The sequence below is a fragment of the Engraulis encrasicolus genome, chromosome 18 (genome assembly GCF_034702125.1).
Source record: "Engraulis encrasicolus isolate BLACKSEA-1 chromosome 18, IST_EnEncr_1.0, whole genome shotgun sequence".
NCBI lineage: Eukaryota > Metazoa > Chordata > Actinopteri > Clupeiformes > Engraulidae > Engraulis > Engraulis encrasicolus.
The window spans coordinates 8,098,933-8,118,901 of NC_085874.1; the positions used below are offsets into that span (position 1 = coordinate 8,098,933).

General features: G+C 42.1%; 1 protein-coding gene across 1 annotated transcript; it reads right to left on the reverse strand.

The window, feature by feature from the left end:
• Window positions 1-1,763: 1,763 nt before the first annotated feature.
• LOC134468762 (G-protein coupled receptor family C group 6 member A-like) lies at window positions 1,764-17,315 on the reverse strand. The gene is made up of 8 exons (XM_063222636.1): window positions 17,049-17,315; window positions 14,387-14,701; window positions 12,568-12,708; window positions 12,140-12,433; window positions 9,058-9,273; window positions 8,682-8,799; window positions 7,501-8,528; window positions 1,764-1,880 (listed from the first exon to the last, which is right to left on the reverse strand). The coding sequence occupies exons 1-8, from the start codon at window positions 17,313-17,315 to the stop codon at window positions 1,764-1,766; spliced, it is 2,496 nt and encodes an 831-aa protein (XP_063078706.1).
• Between the last annotated feature and the right edge of the window lie 2,654 nt (window positions 17,316-19,969).

The following is a 19,969-nucleotide window of genomic DNA, read 5'->3' on the forward strand; positions in this document are numbered from 1 at the left end:
CTGGCTGTCGTAGGATATCACTTGATCACTTGACTGAAGGATTTGACCCAAATCACTTGTGGTGCATGAGGCTGAGGAGACATAAACTGCATAGAAAGAAAAGGGAAAATGATGTCCTTAAATGTAATGCAATTGTTTAGTTTTTGAACTGGTACACCACACCACCAGATTGAAAACAGAACGTGGCTTGCAGTAATATGGCCCTTGAATGCCACTGCTTGACCAAATGGGTATTAATGCTCAAAGATGTCATGGAACACACATGTGAGAGGTGGTACTTGACCTCAATGGTATTGAGTCTGCTGCCCCCTCTTGTTCCTCATAGTCTTTACATGTTAAGCAACCTGCACTGAGTAGCTTCAACCAGGGGCTGTTCACTCACGGAACTTGCTACTAGCCACAATTGGCTAACCCTAACCACGGGACAGTGCAAAATGAATGGGTGTCAATGGAGTTTTTTGCCATTATAATTTTTTTGATTTTTTATAATTTTTTGTCCTGAAATATCAATATTAAGTTCGAAGCTAGAAATAATAAGACCCCATTTGAGTAGCGTTTCGATTATTTTGCGCCACTAGATTATTATATACTGGGTCACAAAGCTCAATTTTTATGGGGCCAAACCCATAAACATTAGCACGATGCTAGCGAGTACAGGTTGAAATCTTCTAACCTGCTGTAAAACTACACACCTGAACGATTTGTCAATATAGCCTATTGTTAAACAACAGTCATAGTGCTTACCAGGAATGTTTTGTTGATAATATTTGTGACTGGAAATGGCAGTAGCAATGTATTTAGCATGGGTTCCCCTTTCCATTCCATACATTTTCCCACATGAAGGACTGGCCTACGCTCGTTACTGCAGTATGCATGCAAAGCTAACTGGCTACAATGGGAACCAATGAGACTGAGCCTTCTCCCTGTGTTCTAATTTCTCTGCTTCAACTAATGCATCCATATTAAAGAGGCACTAGGTAGGATGACGTCATTTTCGAGGTGCCCATGGCATGCCTGTCTCAAAATCTACACTGTAATGAAAAAAATGCTGTTCAAGTAAACTCGCTGTGAGACTGTTTTTCATCCCGGAATGCCAGCAGTTGATACAAATCTGAATGTGGTATGTAAAGCGATGTTTCAAATGAAAAGTGTTTCTCATGACACTCGTTCGGTCCGACGCTGTCGAAAGTTGCATGTGGGGTTTTCTGACAGAGATCACGAGAACCATCGTTCAATTGCCAAAGACTCGTATAAGTGTCGGCTGACTCGGGAACGTGATTACTTAAACTTTTAATCCTACCTGGAGCCCCTTTAAGTGGACTAATATTTTGATATGGTCTTTGATGCCATTTTAGATTTCATTCTGTTGATGCAATCACTACACAGATTACTCTGTTCTTCCAGTATTTCACTTTATAAAAATAAAATGGTCTGGTAAGTTTTGTTCTTACCAAACTTACATACAAGTCTAGCCTCACAGGCAAACGCTTTGAGGGAAATTTCTTGTAAAAAAACCCCGGAAACTTTCCAAACAGTCTCGTAGGCACCCTGTTGTTTTCCCTGCATTTCTGCATCATCCTGCACTGCCCACATTATCAAACAGTAAACAGTAGTCTTATAAAAACAAAACACACACACACACACACACACACACACACACACACACACACAGACAGACACACACACACACACACACACACACACACACACACACACACACACACACACACACACACACACACACACACAGGAGTCAGTCACTGTCACAGGCTCTCAGGCCGGGCACACATATGGATCCGATTTGTCATTCCTCCATTTGTGCTGATGGAAGCGCTGGTTCCTGTCTCCCAGATGGATGACATGCGTCCCCAGTGTGAGATCTACAAAGAAGGAGACATCATCATAGGCAAACTAAATTCTGCTTACACCTATGTGGACAAGTTCGTATTCGTCCAGAGAAGTTAATCTGCAGTGGATAACTAAAGCAATGAGATCTGAACTTGAGGATTCTTGAGGGCTCATGCACTTATGCTTACGTACACACACACGCACGCGCGCGCGCACACACACACACACACACACACACACACACACACACACACACACACACACACACACACACACACACACACACACACACACACACACACACACACACACACACACACGTGAGTGAGGAAGACAGAGAAAGATTTGGAGATGGCATATGACATATTCACTTTTTAAACAAACTTTTCTTAATTTACTTTTATTTCCACTGTAGGCATACAGTACATATAAGCATTGTCACAAAATGTAGTACATGTATTCTTTGTCAACCACCAAAATCTGTTATTTGGTAGAAAGTAAATCTCAACATTGTTGTGCGGTACAACATTATTGTTTTGTTGGCTAAATTGCATACTTTCTATTTCATTCCTCAGCTTGAACTTCGAGGGAATCCTCAGAATAATTTCTTCCATATTCACCATTGAAGAGATCAATGACTCTGGATTCCTCCCTGGTGTTCGCCTTGGATATGTTGGGTGTAATGTGTGTGCTGATGCCACCAAAGCTCACTCTGTGGAACACCTGCTGTCTACCAATGGCTCTTTGCCCGTCTTGGATGACAACTCTTGAGTTTTACCCGCATGTGAAGCCTATTATTGGTGACTAGTTCTCACTATTGACCATCCCTATAGCCAAGCTTCTTAGAATCTATCTCTTCCCTCAGGTGAGAGACAATCATTACCTCCACCAAGGAGGTTATGTTTTCGGTCGCGTTGGTTTGTCTGTCTGTTTTGTTTGTTTGTCTGTCTGTCAGCAGCATAATTCAAAAACTAATCATCGGATTTGGCCGAAACTTTGTGGAGATGTTGATAATGACCCTAGGAACAAGTACTTAAATTCTGGTGGTGATCCGGTCCATGAACCGGAACCAGGACTTTTTAACCCTTTGAGGAGTACCATCACAAATATGTGATTAGAATTTTGCCCAAATTTTGAGTTCTCATTATGATGTCATAATGTCTTTGTGAGATCTTTAACACAGACGTCTATGGGAGCTGTAGAGTGTTCCAGTAAAATTCTAGAAGAACCTCTAGAAATTCCTTACTCCTCAAAGGGTTAAAAGACTCCGTCAGCAGGATAACTCAAAAACGAATCACCTGATTTGGACAAAACTTTGTGGAGTTGTTAGTAATGACCCAAGGAACAAGTGATTAAATTCTGGTGGTGATCCTCATCACAAACCGGAACCAGGACTTTTTAAAAGATTCATCACCATTATATTCTTCGCCTATATATCTAGACGCCCCTAGAGACCAGAAATTGAATTGCGGGGACTCCACAAAAAAAGGCAGAAAGACTTAAGGTGTAACAGTCAAATGTTGTATGAAGCAGTTTCCTTGGCGGAGGTCTGCACTCTCTGAGTGCTTCTAGTTTTAGTTATGTGTTTGTATAGCATACATTTGCCCAAATTTCTTAAAGCAACATTCCATCATTCTTGGAAAAAAGTCAATTTTCTCAAGTCAATTTTCTCAAGTCAATTCCGTCTGACATGTGTGAAGTTGGCACCCTCTACGTTGAAAATATGAATAAAAATCAATTGAATATGAATTTGGTTCGTTCGTTTGTGCACAAATCATCTTGAAGATACTTACATTTTAAAGGGACACTCCACCCATTTTGCATTAGGCTTTCCATTGCTAGACACCCAGTCATACTTTTGAATGGTCTTGCAAAAATCTCTCAATTCCCCCTGAGATAGGAGAAATCCGCATTCATCTCTTAACACTTCCTCCGTCAATGATGTAAAAATCGTCATTTTGCATCATTGACGGAGGAAGTGTAAGAGAGGTGGATTTCTGTTGAGACTACAAGCTTTTTTCCCACCTTTTCAACCCCGCCCATAGGGGGTTGGACCTAATGCTCTAACAGACCTATCACAGATCAGTGTCCTAGTGCTTTTGAAATCACTGGCATTGAGGCTCCAGTAAGCAGTGTTGCCAGATTGGGCTGTTTCCCACCCAATTGGGCTGCTTGGGATGGCAGTCTGCGGGTAAAAATGGCATTTTACAGGAAAACTCGCTCAATCTTTCCCATCGACATCAATAGAATTGGGCGGGATTTAGTGCTTCCAGGCGGGTTTTGAGCATTTTTTGGGCTGGAAATCATCAGCCTCATCTGGCAACACTGCCAGTAAGTCACTGGCATAGCTGGAAAGGAGAAGCTGGAGCACACTGCAGCTTAGTTTTCAAGACTTTATTTTGTGCACACACCCGACCAACGTTTCGGTGTTGCTACACCTTCTTCAGAGTCAAATGATAGCAAGAGAGAGACACACATTTCAAGACTTGACATTCACAGGTGATCCCACTTGGTTTGGCTAAATTGGTCTCATCTCATTGCAGGTAATTGACCCCACCCCCCAACACCAGGACAAGAGTGCAGACAATTAGACAGAGAGGCTTCGTAGAAAGGCATTTGGGATTCATACTCTAAATTCAGTGGAGCCTCAGGGCATAAATGAGGAACACAATATGTCTTGCTCTCTGTAACAAATTGCTCCAGCTTCGCGGCTGTGGTCTTGTAATAATTGTAGCTGTGGTTTTATTGACAATGTTCTTTGTGTACAGGTCCTTCTCAAATAATTAGCATATTGTGTTAAAGTTAACTTTTTTCCCCATAATGTAATGATGAAAAATAAACTTTCATATGCTTTACATTCATTGCACACCAAATGAAATATTTCAGGTCTTGTTTTGTTTTAATATTGATGATTGTAGCATACAGCTCATGAAAACCCAAAATTCCCATCTCAGAAAATTAGCATATCATGAAAAGGTTGTCTAAACAAGCTATTAACCTAATCATCTGAATTAACCAATTAATTTAAACACTGGTAAAAGCTTCCTGAGGCTTTAAAAAGTCTCAGCCTTGTTCATTACTCAAAACCGCAGTCATGGGTTAGACTGCTGACCTGACTGTGTTTAACATTGAAGTCAATGGCAGTGGCATTGCATGAGGGTTATGAAAGCCCAAATATCATTGATGCTTAGCTGTCAGCTGTTTTTTGTTCTTTGATCTGGTGACCCACACTTCCCTCTTCATTATACTCCATAGATTTCCATACCAAGTTTTTCTATTTTTGTTACAAATCTAATTCTATTTGCCAGACAGAACATTCCATTGACTTTCAATGGGGTTTCATTTCTGGCAAATAGAATTAGATTTGTAACAAAAATAGAAAAACTTGGTATGGAAACCTATGGAGTATAATGAAGAGGGAAGTGTGGGTCACCAGATCAAAGAACAAAAAACAGCTGACAGCTAAGCATCAATGATATCTGGGCTTTCATAACCCTCATGCAATGCCACTGCCATTGACTTCAATGTTAAACACAGTCAGGTCAGCAGTCTAACCCATGACTGCGGTTTTGAGTAATGAACAAGGCTGAGACTTTTTAAAGCCTCAGGAAGCTTTTACCAGTGTTTAGAGTTAATTGGTTAATTCAGATGATTAGGTTAATAGCTTGTTTAGACAACCTTTTCATGATATGCTAATTTTCTGAGATGGGAATTTTGGGTTTTCATGAGCTGTATGCTAAAATCATCAATATTAAAACAAAACAAGACCTGAAATATTTCAGTTGGTGTGCAATGAATGTAAAACATATGAAAGTTTATTTTTCATCATTACATTATGGGGAAAAAAATGAACTTTAACACAATATGCTAATTATTTGAGAAGGACCTGTATACTCATGAACGGCCATCCGGGTACTTTGCTCTTAAATTTGCGTTACGCCCCTTTATGGATGAAAACAAACCGAATGTCTCATTGATTTACATGCTACATCGGCTAGCCTAAATGAACACATTCCATGTTTTAGCCACGGCTGTTTGACTATATTATTTGAACAGCCGGCAACACAACACGTTTTCGGCATGTTGTGCGTGAACAACGCTAGTCTACAGGTCCGTATCTTTCGTTTATTAAACCCCAACATCACCAATTGACTTGCATGGGTTGTTTTCCCCCACAAATGGGCGTAACGCACATGGAAAACGTCATGCCGTTCATGAGTATTGTTTTTTTCACTTTTTTATTTTGTTTTGGGAAGTTGGCAAGCTGTCTAATTGTCTACAATCTTGTCCTGGTGTTGGGGGGTGGGGTCAATTACCTGCAATGAGATCAGACCAATTTAGCCAAACCAAGTGGGATCACCTGTGAATGTCGAGTCTTGAAATGTGTGTCTCTCTCTTGCTATCATTTGACTCTGAAGAAGGTGTAGCAACACAGAAACGTTGGTCGCGTGTGTGCACAGAATAAAGTCTTGAAAACTAAGCTGCAGTGTGCTCCAGCTTCTCCTTTCCAGTGATGGCTGTCCCACTGTGATGCACCTGCAAGCAGGGTTGCCAGATGAGGCTGATGATTGCCATTTTTACCCGCACACGACCATCTAACCTAAGCAGCCCAATTGGGTGGGAAACAGCCCAATCTGGCAACACTGCCTGCAAGCTGAGGGAGGGATGATGCATAGAGTCCCAAATAACTGGGTGTGGCCTGTGGAACTTGAGCATTGCAGTGCATTATGGGGATTGTTGTCACAAATCCACAAGCACTAAAAAGTCATTTTCTGCCTTTTCTTGGCCAAGAAGGCACCAAATTAGAAATGTATGCTACTATTCTACGATAAATATGACCCACTTTCAGTAACATATTCATGTCTCCACCAGTGGAATGCCCCTTTAAGAGGTTGGTGACCTTAGGTCACTCAGCACCCCCTCAACATCCGTTTGTGCTTAGCTTGTGCACATTTGTGCAGGCAAAATTAAAGTTTGTGCACAAACCGTTTTTTATGTTATTAAACTTTTAATTTTTTGAAAGTAGGTCACTCAGCACCCCCTAAACATCCAACCGAAAATGGTTGGAATCGTTTGTGCTTCGCTTGTACACCTTTTGTGCAGGCAAAATTAACGTTTGTGCACAAACTGTTTATATGCTATTAAACTTTTCCAATCGTTTTCGAGTCATTTGGATGTTGAGGGGGTGCTGAGTGACCCAAGGTCACCAACCTCTTAAAATGTAAATATCTTCCAGATGGTTTGTGCAATAACGCTCATTTTGCCTGCACAATCGTGCAAAAATGATGCACAAACGAACCAAAATGCATTTATTCATATTTTCAATGTAAGGGGTGCCAACTTCACAAATGTGAAAAACCTGCTGCACCAACATGCGGAATGCATTGGCGTGAAAATGACATCTTTTTATGATGCCTGTCCGGCCGTGTACAAACCTTCTAAAAAAAGCAAACTGGTTTCTACTTGTAACAGTCATAACAGCAGTGACAGTAATTACATTCACATGAACGTAAACATGGATTGACTTCTGTTTAAAATAACTGGTGTGTTGGGCACGGTTATAGAATAGACAGTATTGGGGGAAAGGTCTTCTGCTGCTGGAAGTGTTGACAGGGATGAGGCAGAAGATGAGGCCAGGGATTGACTGCTCACACTGCCATTTATAATCCCAGAATCTGTTGAATCTGGGAACGGACGAGGACCAAAAGTCATGGATGCGGACCGATTGTCTTCCCCCTCCCCTATTGCCAGAGGAGAGGGCTCCACAGAAGGCGGGAGGTCTGTGAAATTTCGCAGACGCTTCCTTATCTTCTCTGCAGTGTTTCTGCCAAATATGGCTCGGTAGCACTTGGGCACGAGGAGGCAGAATATGATTCCGTAGTTGGAGACCAGGATGGCTGAGGCCTGCACGATGGGACGCGACTCGTTCTTGGTGATGTAGATGGGAATGAAGCAGAGCCACACGAACAAGTGGATGAGTATGCTGAAGATGATGACCCCTGTCTCGTTGAAATCGTGCGGAACCCTTCTTCCTTTGAACGCTAGCAGGAAGCAAACGAGCGCCAACAAGGCGATGTAGCCATGCATGACTCCGAAACCTATTTTCGAGCCCTCGCTACACTGCAAAACATGCACCATGCTCTGGTTGGATGGGGGTGTTGGATCTACACCTGGGCTGTCAAAGATCAGCCAGAAAAGGCAGATGAACCCCTGGACACTGGTCAACAGGACCATGATGACCACTGGCTTGTAGAGCTTGCTCAGTCTATCACGTCGCACAGGGTCGAATGCCATGAAGGCCAGGAATGTGCGGAAGGCTTTGACCAGAATGCAAGAGACACAGAGAGTGAGGCCCAGTCCGTACAAGGCTTGCTGGGCTTGACAAAGTGGTCTGCTGGGTTTGTCCATGAACAGGACCACGCTGCCAAAACTGACCGCCAGGCCGAACATCATGAAGCAAGACATGAGGAGATTGGAGGCTTTGATAATTAAGGCATGCCGTTTGACGATGAAACACACAAAGCATATCAAGAGAAAAAGCAGTCCAATGCCAACAGCCACCAGCAGAGCAATGGGATATGGTTCAGACCACTTCAGATACGACTCTCTGCGTGCTTCACATTTAGACTGTCCTATCAGAGACCAAGTTCCGTTCTGACAAGCACGGCACTCATCTGCATCTAGGGAGAAAATGACAGAGATAAGATTGTTTAACACACTGTAATTACATGTAATAAAAATGTATTGTGTTCATCTCTATTTCATAGTTGATAAAACACAATCAAATTGGTGGTTGTCATCGGTTGTCAGCAACTCTCCTTAAAAACAATTACCGTATTCAGAGGAGAACTTCCCCTCACTGCAAGGAAGGCAGGTGTAGCAGCAAAAAACTTTTGACGCCTTCTTGAAATAGCCAGGTTTGCATGATTCTGAGCACTGTGATGAAGGTTTCTGTTGGGTCGTATGTGACAAAGAGTATTGAAGAGCATTAATATTTTTCAATAGATTATAGTATTATAAGATTATATAAAGCAACGTTGAGCATAGGTTGTTTTTTGTCACTGATGTCATTTGATTGTGTTTATTATCAATTATTTAGAGCCTTTCAACCTGTCACAAATTGATTATCCATGATTTTGGATACATTATTTTAAGGTTGAAAAGTTTACTTCATATTGCTTTACTTGGTGAATTTCCGTCTGTACTTACAGTGTTGTTTGGTCCAACATTCCAGACGATATCAGAAGAAGAGAAGATGTTCACTTGTTTTGTATGTACGTTGAATTTCCCTATGGTTCTAGCGGCACCAGAATCCCACAAGAGTACATCATAACCTTCTTCAAAGTCACCATCCTCGCTGAAGTACTTGTACTCTTCTTTATCGTCATCAAGTGTGAAGTTCACTTTACGGAGCTTTTCAACAAGCTGAAAATTGAGGACACAAGTGGACTGATTAATACACATACGTGTAGGCTATATTTTGTTGAGCTTTATTCTAGTTAGATTGTTTTTTTTAATTTCTATGTGTATGTTTAATTTTAGTTGCAATAGTGAAGTCAGCATTTCATTTAGTGTAAGTTTTATTAAACAACACCTTGTATCTTTGTTTTTCAAAAGTGACACATTGAGATCATTATTTCTATGCCATCACTAAGGCATATATAAAAGGCTCACAACAAGTCACTCAGGGCGGAATTCTCCCACCCGCTTTAGTAAAAAAAAGCGTGGAACAGCGCCTCCGCGGTTACTCAAGTCTGTGATTAAACGGGGTTTACGCGGTATTTGACCAGTTGCGCACTTTGGGTGGGGCCAGGCCAAAATCAGGGAGTTTCGCATGTAAATGCATCCTAAGCGTATTCTCCCGTGCACTTACGCGCGTTTGCCTTTACGCGCATCAAAGGGCTGTACTAAGGTCAAGCGCCACTATGAGGTAAAATGTAATATTGCATTTGATGCTCGCTTGGCTCGCATTTTGAACATGTTACACGGTATGCTTTGTTGATGTTCCTTACCGTCAGCGTGAGTCCAAATCGAAATTCATTCACAGTTCCACATAAACATCCTACATTAATTGTGACAAAATATGACCAGCTGCCCAGAGCATGTTCTCATATCGGTGAACTTACAAACAAAAGCAGGTAATTAATTAATCAGTATGAGGATCATCATGTTGTCTACACGGATGGTAACCAAAACCAAACACACCTCTTTGCACCATGCACAAGTAGGCTAAGTTGACAAGGCACGTCAGACTAAAGACCGCTGTTCTAGTCGTCCTAACAGCCACCCAAAGTATGCCTATTCAAAAACTACCGTCACCATTTTCGGGGTGACTATGTTGTAGCCACGACGTTAAGTAAAGGGTTTTTATTGCAACTCCACTTTTGTGATTTATTGGAACTCGTGCATATGTGCATGTAACCTATTAAACTTTCTGAACTAATGCCCGACATACAAAACCAACACATACTGAGGTAGGCTACAGGTTGTTCTATCTGTTTTTGTAAGGCAGAAAATATTTCCTGAATGCCATTACAGCTAAGCGTAAAAAGGTAGGCCTACATATCAGAGCATGTCTTTGGCATTTCGCTTCTGGTCTCTTTTACACCCCATCAGCTGCGCGTTTAAGTCCTGGCTTGGCATTGCGTGCCCATGTCCAATTAATTCCCATGTCTGCGACAAAATATAAAGTCTCCGTTTTTGCATGACGATCGATTTCCTTGTTCGTTCTTCAGCATGCATCTAAGTGTAATATGCTGACGGACAGCTGAGATCCACATATTTCCAATGATATCAATGTCACGTTGCTGTACAGAGAAGCGGAGAAGCACTTTTAAAAGTCAGCAATCTGATCTGAAAATCCATGCTCCGTGGTTTCTTTGAAACCACAACTGATGAAGTCGGGGAAGACTCATTCCCCCATTTAGCATACAGCTCCAGGCCTTTTTATTAGAATACCATGAAAAAGTTGATTTATTTCCATAATTCCATCAATAATGTTAAACTGTCATGGATTGTAGATTCATGGCCCAGTTTTTTAACTATTCCAATCATTATTTTTTTTCTTTTTATATACGTTGGCCTTCCAGCTCAAAAACCCCATGAATTGGGGAATTCGCATTATTAGAATATTGTTATAAAATCACATTTTTCTTCATCAAAATTCGGGTCACATTAAATCAGTTGAAATTTGGTACTTTCTACATAACATGCAATGGTCAATACTTGGTTAGGACATTCTCTGTCTTCATAATGGCCATGATGCGTTTAACATTGAAGTCGATGGCAAAAACAGTGCATGGGAGTTATGGAAGCCCAGATATCCTTGATGCTTTGCTGTCAGCTGTTCTTGTTTGTTGACCTGGTTCCCCACACTTCCCTCTTCAATATACCCGAAGATTTCTATATCACGTTTTGGTGTTAACTCACCAGTTTAATTCTAACTCAACAGAAATTAAACCCCATTCATTTTCAATGGGGTTTCATTTCTGGTTATTTAGAATTAAACTGGTGAGTAAGCGCCAAAACGTGGCATGGAAATCTACAGGGTATATTGAAGAGTGAAGTGTGGGGTATCAGGTCAGCAAACAAGAACAGCTGACAGCAAAGCATCAAGGATATCTGGGCTTCCATAACTCCCATGCACTGTTTTTCCCATTGACTTCAATGTTAAACGCATCATGGCCATTATGAAGACAGAGAATGTCCTAACCAAGTATTGACCATTGCATGTTATGTAGAAAGTACCAAATTTCAACTGATTTAATGTGACCCGAATTTTGATGAAGAAAAATGTGATTTTATAACAATATTCTAATAATGCGAATTCCCCAATTCATGGGTTTTTTGAGCTGGAAGGCCAACGTATATAAAAAGAAAAAAAAAACGATTGGAATAGTTAAAAAACTGGGCCATGAATCTACAATCCATGACAGTTTAACATTATTGATGGAATTATGGAAATAAATCAACTTTTTCATGGTATTCTAATAAAAAGGCCTGGAGCTGTATATCACGCCCATGTTGTGCTACGCGCTGTTTTTCGGAGTTAAGCGCGAGGGGTGTGGTAATATTTTGTAGGGGAGAATGCGCGCAGGATCGAAGCGTGTAAAAAATGTGTGCGTAAAACAGACAAGTAGAGACGGGAGAATTCCGCCCTCAATGTGTAAGTAAAACAAAGTAAAATACAAGTAATAGTAACTCTCTCTCTCCCCCTCATTAAACTCATTAAACATTAAACACCAGGAGCTCATTAAACACCAGGAGCTATCGTACAACCTGTTGACATTACCTTATATGGAGGGAAGTTGGTCTCTCCTGGGCAAGATGTGTCATCGCACCTGAGTAGGTCTCTCAGGGCATGTGCTATTGCCCAAATGGCCACTCTCTCACCAAAGAGCCATCCGGGACCGTCCGGGATAGGAAAACTGCAAGGTCTGGGTGAGCTGCCAGAGCAGCCAATGATGTGTTGGTACTCTTCAATTAAGTCATTTCTCACCCCTGGCTTGACTGTTATATTATACAAGTAATGTTCAAAGCCAGGTATTTTACCTGTGATGAAATTCAATCCAATAATGTCTCCAACCTTTGAGAAAAGACATACAAGTTACAATACACAAGTTTTCATGAGACAACTATTTTCATTGACACATTACTATTTCAGTGCAGTTATCGTACTGATTTACTTATTTAAACTGTGTACTGCTCATCAACACTCACCTTGTCAATGTCTTGCATGCCGATCAATAATGTTGATCTGGACCAAGAGTCACTAGCGATCCATACTCGAGATGTGTTGATTCGAATCATCTCCTCAAACAGCAGCTTCACTTGGTGAAGTCTGAGGATCACCATCACCACCTTTACAAATGTTATATTTACATTCATTTTTACACATGCATTATGTTTGCACATGAAACTCACTTCAATTCGAATGTGCATTGGTCATTTGTAAAATGATTATGAATATCAACATCAATTAATGGGCTATGTTCTTTCGACAACAACTGAAAGGAGTCTGATACAACCCTTACGAAAATCTACCATGGTTTTAATGTAGTAACCATGGTTCTACCTTGGTATGTCATGGTTACTCTAAATACTCTGAACCAACCATAAGTAGATGTAAGCACAGGTGGTCGCACCTGCTTGGCATTTCTTCCTGACGCACCTCCGACGGTGCCATTGTGCAGGCTGCAGGGTCGTCAGCTGGGGGGCCACCCATCATCTGATGTTTCGCTCCATTATCTTGATGGCTTATCAATGTTTTTGGGTAACCATGGAAACCGTGATTTGTGACTATGACTTAACCATCGCTTTACTCCGAAACCTAACCATGGAATCGAGCAACCTGCGATAGTTCTGGCAGACCACGTAGTCAACGCGCCCTTTTGCCTATTGGCTGACGCCGATCCAACCTACAAATCTCCACTAATCAGTTGCGCTTTGGTTAATCAGCTGCTGCTCGCAATTGGATGCTGACCTTTGGCGCGCTTTATTTAAACTAACGAATTTGTTTTCCTGTCTGCTTTTTGCAGCTTGTTTTGCTCCCACCACCTCCCCTGCTCCACCAGACTAATCATTGCCAAACAATGTCAAACTGTTGTTGTTGCTTGCTCTGTTCAAGAAGCTATGTTGCCTTAACAGCTAATGGAAGGCACTCCACCTGAGGATGCTGCTGTTCCCTGTATTAGCTTCCATGGAGCTCGTGGAGAAGCCGGGGAACTTCCTCCAAACAGATCCATACCACCAAACACAAATGTATGCATTCAGAAATAAAGCTATCTCTCTTACCCGTCTCATTTTTGACTAGAGTGGATCAGACAGAATTATAGTTATTCATGGTTTTCATGACTTTTTGAGGTTTGTGGCAATGGTTTAACCATGAATAACCATGGTTAATTGTGGGTTTCATGGTTTCCCCCCTCCCCAAAAAACCCATGAAAACCATGAATAATTACTTGTGGGCAGCCGTGGTGTAATGGTTAGGGAGTTGGACTGAAGACCGAAGAGTTGCAGGTTCGAATCCCACTCTTACCTCTCCCTACACCTCCATCCATGGCTGAGGTATCCTTGAGCTAGGCACCTAACCCCAACATTGCTCCAAAGATTGTCACCAATGCGCGCTTTGGATAAAAAAAATGAATAACTATAAACCGTGGTAAAACCATGGTATATCCATAGTCAAACCTTGATTGAGCCATAGCGACTAACCATGCTCAAAATGTTCATAAGGGAACACCCACCCATCTTCCTCATCAAATTTCAAAGTTTATATTAAGTGCTGTACAGGATCTACCTGAGCGGCCTCATTGCACTGTATCTGTCTGGCCACCTCCATGACTCGTTACTCTGTATGCTCATACTCCAAATAGTGTGGAATGAGACCTTTGCTAAATGGTATAGTGAAATACTGTATATTATGCATTTTATTAAGTCCTTGAGTTCAAGCAAATTTTTGAAAGTATTAAACAAAAGAGGATTGTATCATTCTGAGGATGATGATTGTAGATGAACATACAGTGGACACTTGCTTTACCTTTGCATCAGATTGTTGTATCCGTCTGGCCACCTCTTTGATTCGTTGCTCACTCTGCTCATGCTCCAGATAGTGTGGAATGACCTCCTCATAGGCCACACACACCCCAGCACCTGCTGCATGCTTCAGGAAACTCTGGTGAGCGCCTCTGCCGTAATCTTCGTCATTGGAGACCAGGCCCACCCAGTTCCATCCAAAGTGATATATCAGCTGTGCCAAAGCCTCAGTCTGGTGCACGTCACTGGGGATCACTCGGAAGAAGCTTGGGTGCCTCAGCCGATCACTCAGTTTATCAGCAGATGATTTTGTACTTATCTGAAGACAAAAAAATACATTCATACAACACAATTTAGTATACGGGCCATTTCAGAATTGCGGGTAAACAAAATTCTGTCAAACTTTTCTTCAATTCTCAGAGAGAATACTTCAAATGTCAAGCAGAGTCACCAGAGAATTAGTTAGTATCGTGAGTAGGCAGTATCGTAGCAGACAAAATAAATGGGCTCTGGCGTCTTTCATTTGTTCCACCTGTGGAGTCGTTTTCCAGCGTTTTAATGTGGATGGACAGTAGCCTGGGAACTCCCATACTGCCTTTAGTTCTACACAATCGTTTCGATCTGAAAGACACTCACTTGTGATTTGGTCTGGTGTTAACCAGGCAAGATGGACAGTGCAGCCGCAATGGAACCAATACAGATACAGTCTTATGAAAACTAGGCTTCTGACAACGACTCTGATATTGACTGTGACATAGTAGTCCAGCCAGCTCCCATACCCCTTACTCACTACCCCTCACTCCCAGTATCACCCCACCCTGAATCATGGAAATGGACATTACAACCCACCATCCCACACTTCTGCCTATGGTCTCCATTCCTAGCATGTCCCTCAGCCTCACTGATGGACACAGCTGGGTCACCAACCCCGATTGCCTCTAGCCCCCCACCTAACCTGGATGTTTGTGGGGTGTATCAAGGATGGTCAGAAAGAGGAAAACAGGGGTCTGGTCGATGAGGACTTTGTGGGATGACCACAGCTGCACCTGAACAAGGATATAGTGTTTGGCTTCAGGAGATCCGCCCCATCTTTGGTGCCCGATAGAATGTGAAGACAGTCTGCCCTTACATGTCAATAAAACGGACTGGTCTACAAACTTAGATGCACACAAGAAAGGGCAAAGCAGGCTCTACTTCCTTTGAAGGCTCAGATCCCTTAATGTCTGCAACCGATTTCTACTGATGTTCTACCTGTCAGTCATGGCCAGCGTGCTCTTCTATGCTGTGGCCTGCTGGGGTGGTAGCATTATTAAGAGACAGGGGACATCTGGGCAGACTGGTGAGACAGGTTCAGTGGGGGGTATGGAGCTTGAGGCTCTGAATTGGTAGAGTAACTTTATTGATTGCCGGGGGGGAATTAACCGCTGGGAACCCTGAGCAGACTGGACTCTATAATAGACAATCAGGAACACCAGCTTCCAGAGCCAGTTCAGCCTGTTTGGCCACAGAGGTCCCTTTCCCCCTGGCATTAAGCAGAGACCGATCATTCATCTATTTGAGACGGGGCAGCACTTTGAACTGGATGGTGTGTGGCAGCGCATTGTATCCACATGTCTATAGATGTCTGCGTCACCAATATACGAACACCATATCCCAAACTTCCTCAGTGAAAATATTCGAAAATGCATTTAAAGGACGTGCTTCCTCAGATGTTGGCAGTTTCGCCACCTGTGTCGGAGTGAATGTCAGGGGCGAAATCTAGCTGACTGCCTGACTACTTAGAAGCCAACATATTCCTCATCCACCTCCTCATACTCTTGTAACAAATCCCACTCCTGGTTTGACATTATTGTCGATGACTCACACGGCGTTCAAAAATTTAAAACGCCCACCTCGTGTGTATTTAAACCAATGATTGTGCATTACATACATACGTTTTGAGTCACATACAATGTAGCGCAATGCAGCATCTGTTGCCAATGGGTTAATAACCAACATAAGGACATTGACAAGGACATCATCATTGGGGACAGGACTGCTGAGAAGTCCCCACCCTGGGGTGGCAGGATGGGCCCCTGTAGTTGCACCTGGCCCCTGTTGGAGTTTTCACTATAAGACTTTTGCCCCATTGTCATCTGACTGCTGAACTGTATGCGACGTTTTAGCTGTCGTAATATGTGCTGTTTTTGTGTTTGTTTTGCACTGCTCGTTATGTCTAGTACTTAGAGGTGGGCGATATGACGATGTTAAATTGTGAATCGTGAATTGGAGTACAAGATCGCCTCAAATCTGCCAATTTTCAATTCTCCACTTTACAAATGTCATCAGTGTGCTAACATTAATTTACAAATTGCATTTTTTTTTTTCACGATGGAAGATCTTGATCAAAAATCGGAATCGAGATTTTAGGTTAAAAAAATTGTGATATGACATTTTTATTGTGTGTGACATGACACTTGAATATCCCCATGGGTACCTCTACTCTACTCAACTACTAAAATAATAAAAGCAGAAAGAGTTAAAATAATTAATGGAAATAATCAGAGAAAGCTTTTGGCTGAAGAAGTCAGTTCCAAGGCTTAGGAACTACAGTAAAGGCTACTTAACCATATATCAGGACAAGAGGGGAAAAACACAAGAAATAAGTTTTGGATTTTGTCTCTCACCTGAGGGAAGAGATATACGCTGAGAAGCTTGGCTATAGGGATACTCAATAGTGAGTACCGCTCCCCCAGGATAACCTTTGCTTCTGGACGAAACTCAGAGTAGTCATCCAAGATGGGCAAAGAGCCATTGATAGACAGCAGGTGTTGCACAGAGTGGAGAGCTTTGGTGGTATCAGCACACGAGTCATACACAACATATCCAAGTTTAACATTGTGGAGGAATTTCATCTCATTGACGACCTCAATGGTGTGGATGGCACCAAGCATGAAGGCGAACGAAGCAAAATCAAATCTGCCAGGGGAAAGAGAAGGTGAATGCATATCTCAACAATAATATTAGATATAATAAAATAATATTTTCCGGCGCGTTATTGGTATAAGCATAATCATAATGTGCTTCAAAAACTGGCGGGGCATCGGTGGAAAGCCAATTAAAAAACAGATTTGCCGCCATCGACTCCAAGTCATTTAGAAATTGTGCTTTGTTTTCTGCAGTACCGTGTTTCACCGTCGCTGTTAAACAGTGTTTCTCCATAGCCACTGTGGTGTCGCTGTTTAACCAGTTTTATCAGAACCGCCGGTAGCAGACAACACAGACAGCTGAATCACGATATAGGAAGAAGGGTTTTTAATTCGGATGTCGCGTTTATGGCTTTTACATTGGTAAGCCGTGCTTCAATTGCTTACATTAAGAACCGCCTCTGACTGTATATCACAACATTAATATTGGATACTGTATGCGTGTATTAGTTTTGTCAGTATAATAAGAAGAGACACAAATCAACGAGTGAGATGTGTAAACAGTGACACTATACCATATGCATATGTTGTTGTTATTAATATGTGTGTGTGTGTGTGTGTGTGTGTGTGTGTGTGTGTGTGTGTGTGTGTGTGTGTGTGTGTGTGTGTGTGCCCGCATACTGAACGCACCATAAAAAGGTAAACAACTTCTCTGTACAAGTGGTGAATGTCCCCTTTCCTGGCCATGTGCAAAAAGCATCTCAAAAATATATTTTCTCTGAGGGTTCGGCTGCTAGTTTCCTTAAACACACATACACACACGCACACACACACACACGCACACCACACACGCACACCACAACACACCTACACAGATGCTAAAGTGACTTTCGTTTTTTCAAAAGGTGCTATATAAAACAATTTTTTTCTTCATCATCATCATAATTATTAATATTATTATTGCATTTACTTACCCACTGCAGTTGAATTCCTCAGGGTGAACACGGTCTTGGAGATTGTCCACATGGGAGTGAAAAGAATTCAGTATGGCTATGATGACATCCCCTTCTGCATAGGCTTTACACTGGGAACTCTTGTGATCCGTCTGGGAGACATGAACCAGCGCTGCCACTAACACCGAGAGGGCAAAGAGACGGTTCAACACGTTGTCTTGCATGGCTGTGCTGAGAGCTGGTGAGAGTCACCGTTAGTGCCTCTCGCTCTCTCTCTCTCTCTAGTGAAGTGCGGCTCTGCTTTACAGGAGGACTCTGCTTTGAGGAGTTGAGATGGAGCAATGGGCTGCAGGCTGTTTGAAGAGCGCTGATGAATGGTGGAGCAGAAGCACACTTAAAGGGACACTGTGTGAGACTTTTAGTTGTTTATTTCCAGAATTCATGCTGCCCATTCACTAATGTTACCTTTTCCATGAATACTTACCACCAGCATCAAATTCTAAGTATTCATTATGATTGGAAAAATTGCACTTTTCATACATGAAAAGGGGGATCTTCTCCATGGTCCGCCATTTTGAATTTCCAACAATAGCCATTTTAGCTGCAAAAATGACTGTACTTGGACCGTACTGGAAAATGTTTGTTTAATACTTAGTAAACTTTCATGTAAAGATCTAATTTGGCAATAGGCAGCCCAATTTCAACAAGCAGCATAGTTGCAGTACCTCTTTTGACCATTTCCTGCACAGTGTCCCTTTAAGGAAAAGCGAAGTTCACACCTACTGGAGGAACATGCAAAGCATCCACATCCACAGGTAGCACTGGCTGTGCTGAGACAACGACAACTGCTTTCCAATGAATTTGGCTCAAGGCTTTAATTGGACTCCTGTTTAGGACTTGTTTAGGACTCTTGTTTTGTCTTCTCTTGTGGGAGGAGAATGCATGTGGGTGCTGATAATTAAGGAGAAATGCTATATGCTAATGAAACAACCACAATAGATCAAAGCATGTTGTTGAGAAGCATTCTGTCTACGTAGTTGTAGTGGCTTTATTGTGCCCCATGGGAGAAAAACTCAATACAATCAGATCCTATAGGCACACTGTTGAACATCGACCAAAAAACAAACAGCTTTCCTAAGTTAGTGTAGTAGAGCCGAAGGTGTTGCGGACCTGGGTAGTCGAACCTGCAACCTAAATGACGCCCTAAATGCTTACCCATGACTGCCCTTTTCCACAGGATAGTCAAGGAGAGACAGGAGAGAGGAAGGATTGGCAAATGACCCGGGCCGGAATCAGGTTTTTCCTTCTCCCTTAACAGAATAAGAAGAATAATGATAAGTCTATAACTAGAAGTAGATCCATAATAAAAGACACTACTCTTCAACTGTCATGTCAAGTTTTGACTTGTCAACTTCAGTAGCAAACATGTTATGCTAAGATCTTGAACCAGCCCTTGCTTACAGCTTTCTTTTCTTTCTCCCGCAGGAACTGATCCAACGGTGGACATCGTATTTACTGATGAAAATAAATACATAGAATGTGTTTCTGGTCTCAAAAGTCCTGTGTTTTTATGGATGAAGCATGGAAACATGGATACTAACTGCAGCAATGAAAACATTCTGACGGCTTGGAGAAAACTTGGGAAGTGTTGATCAAGCCATGCTGATTTTCTGGTTTAAAAGCTGCCCCTCGAGTCGTCCAAGGGGCAGCTCAGACTCAATAGGGTGA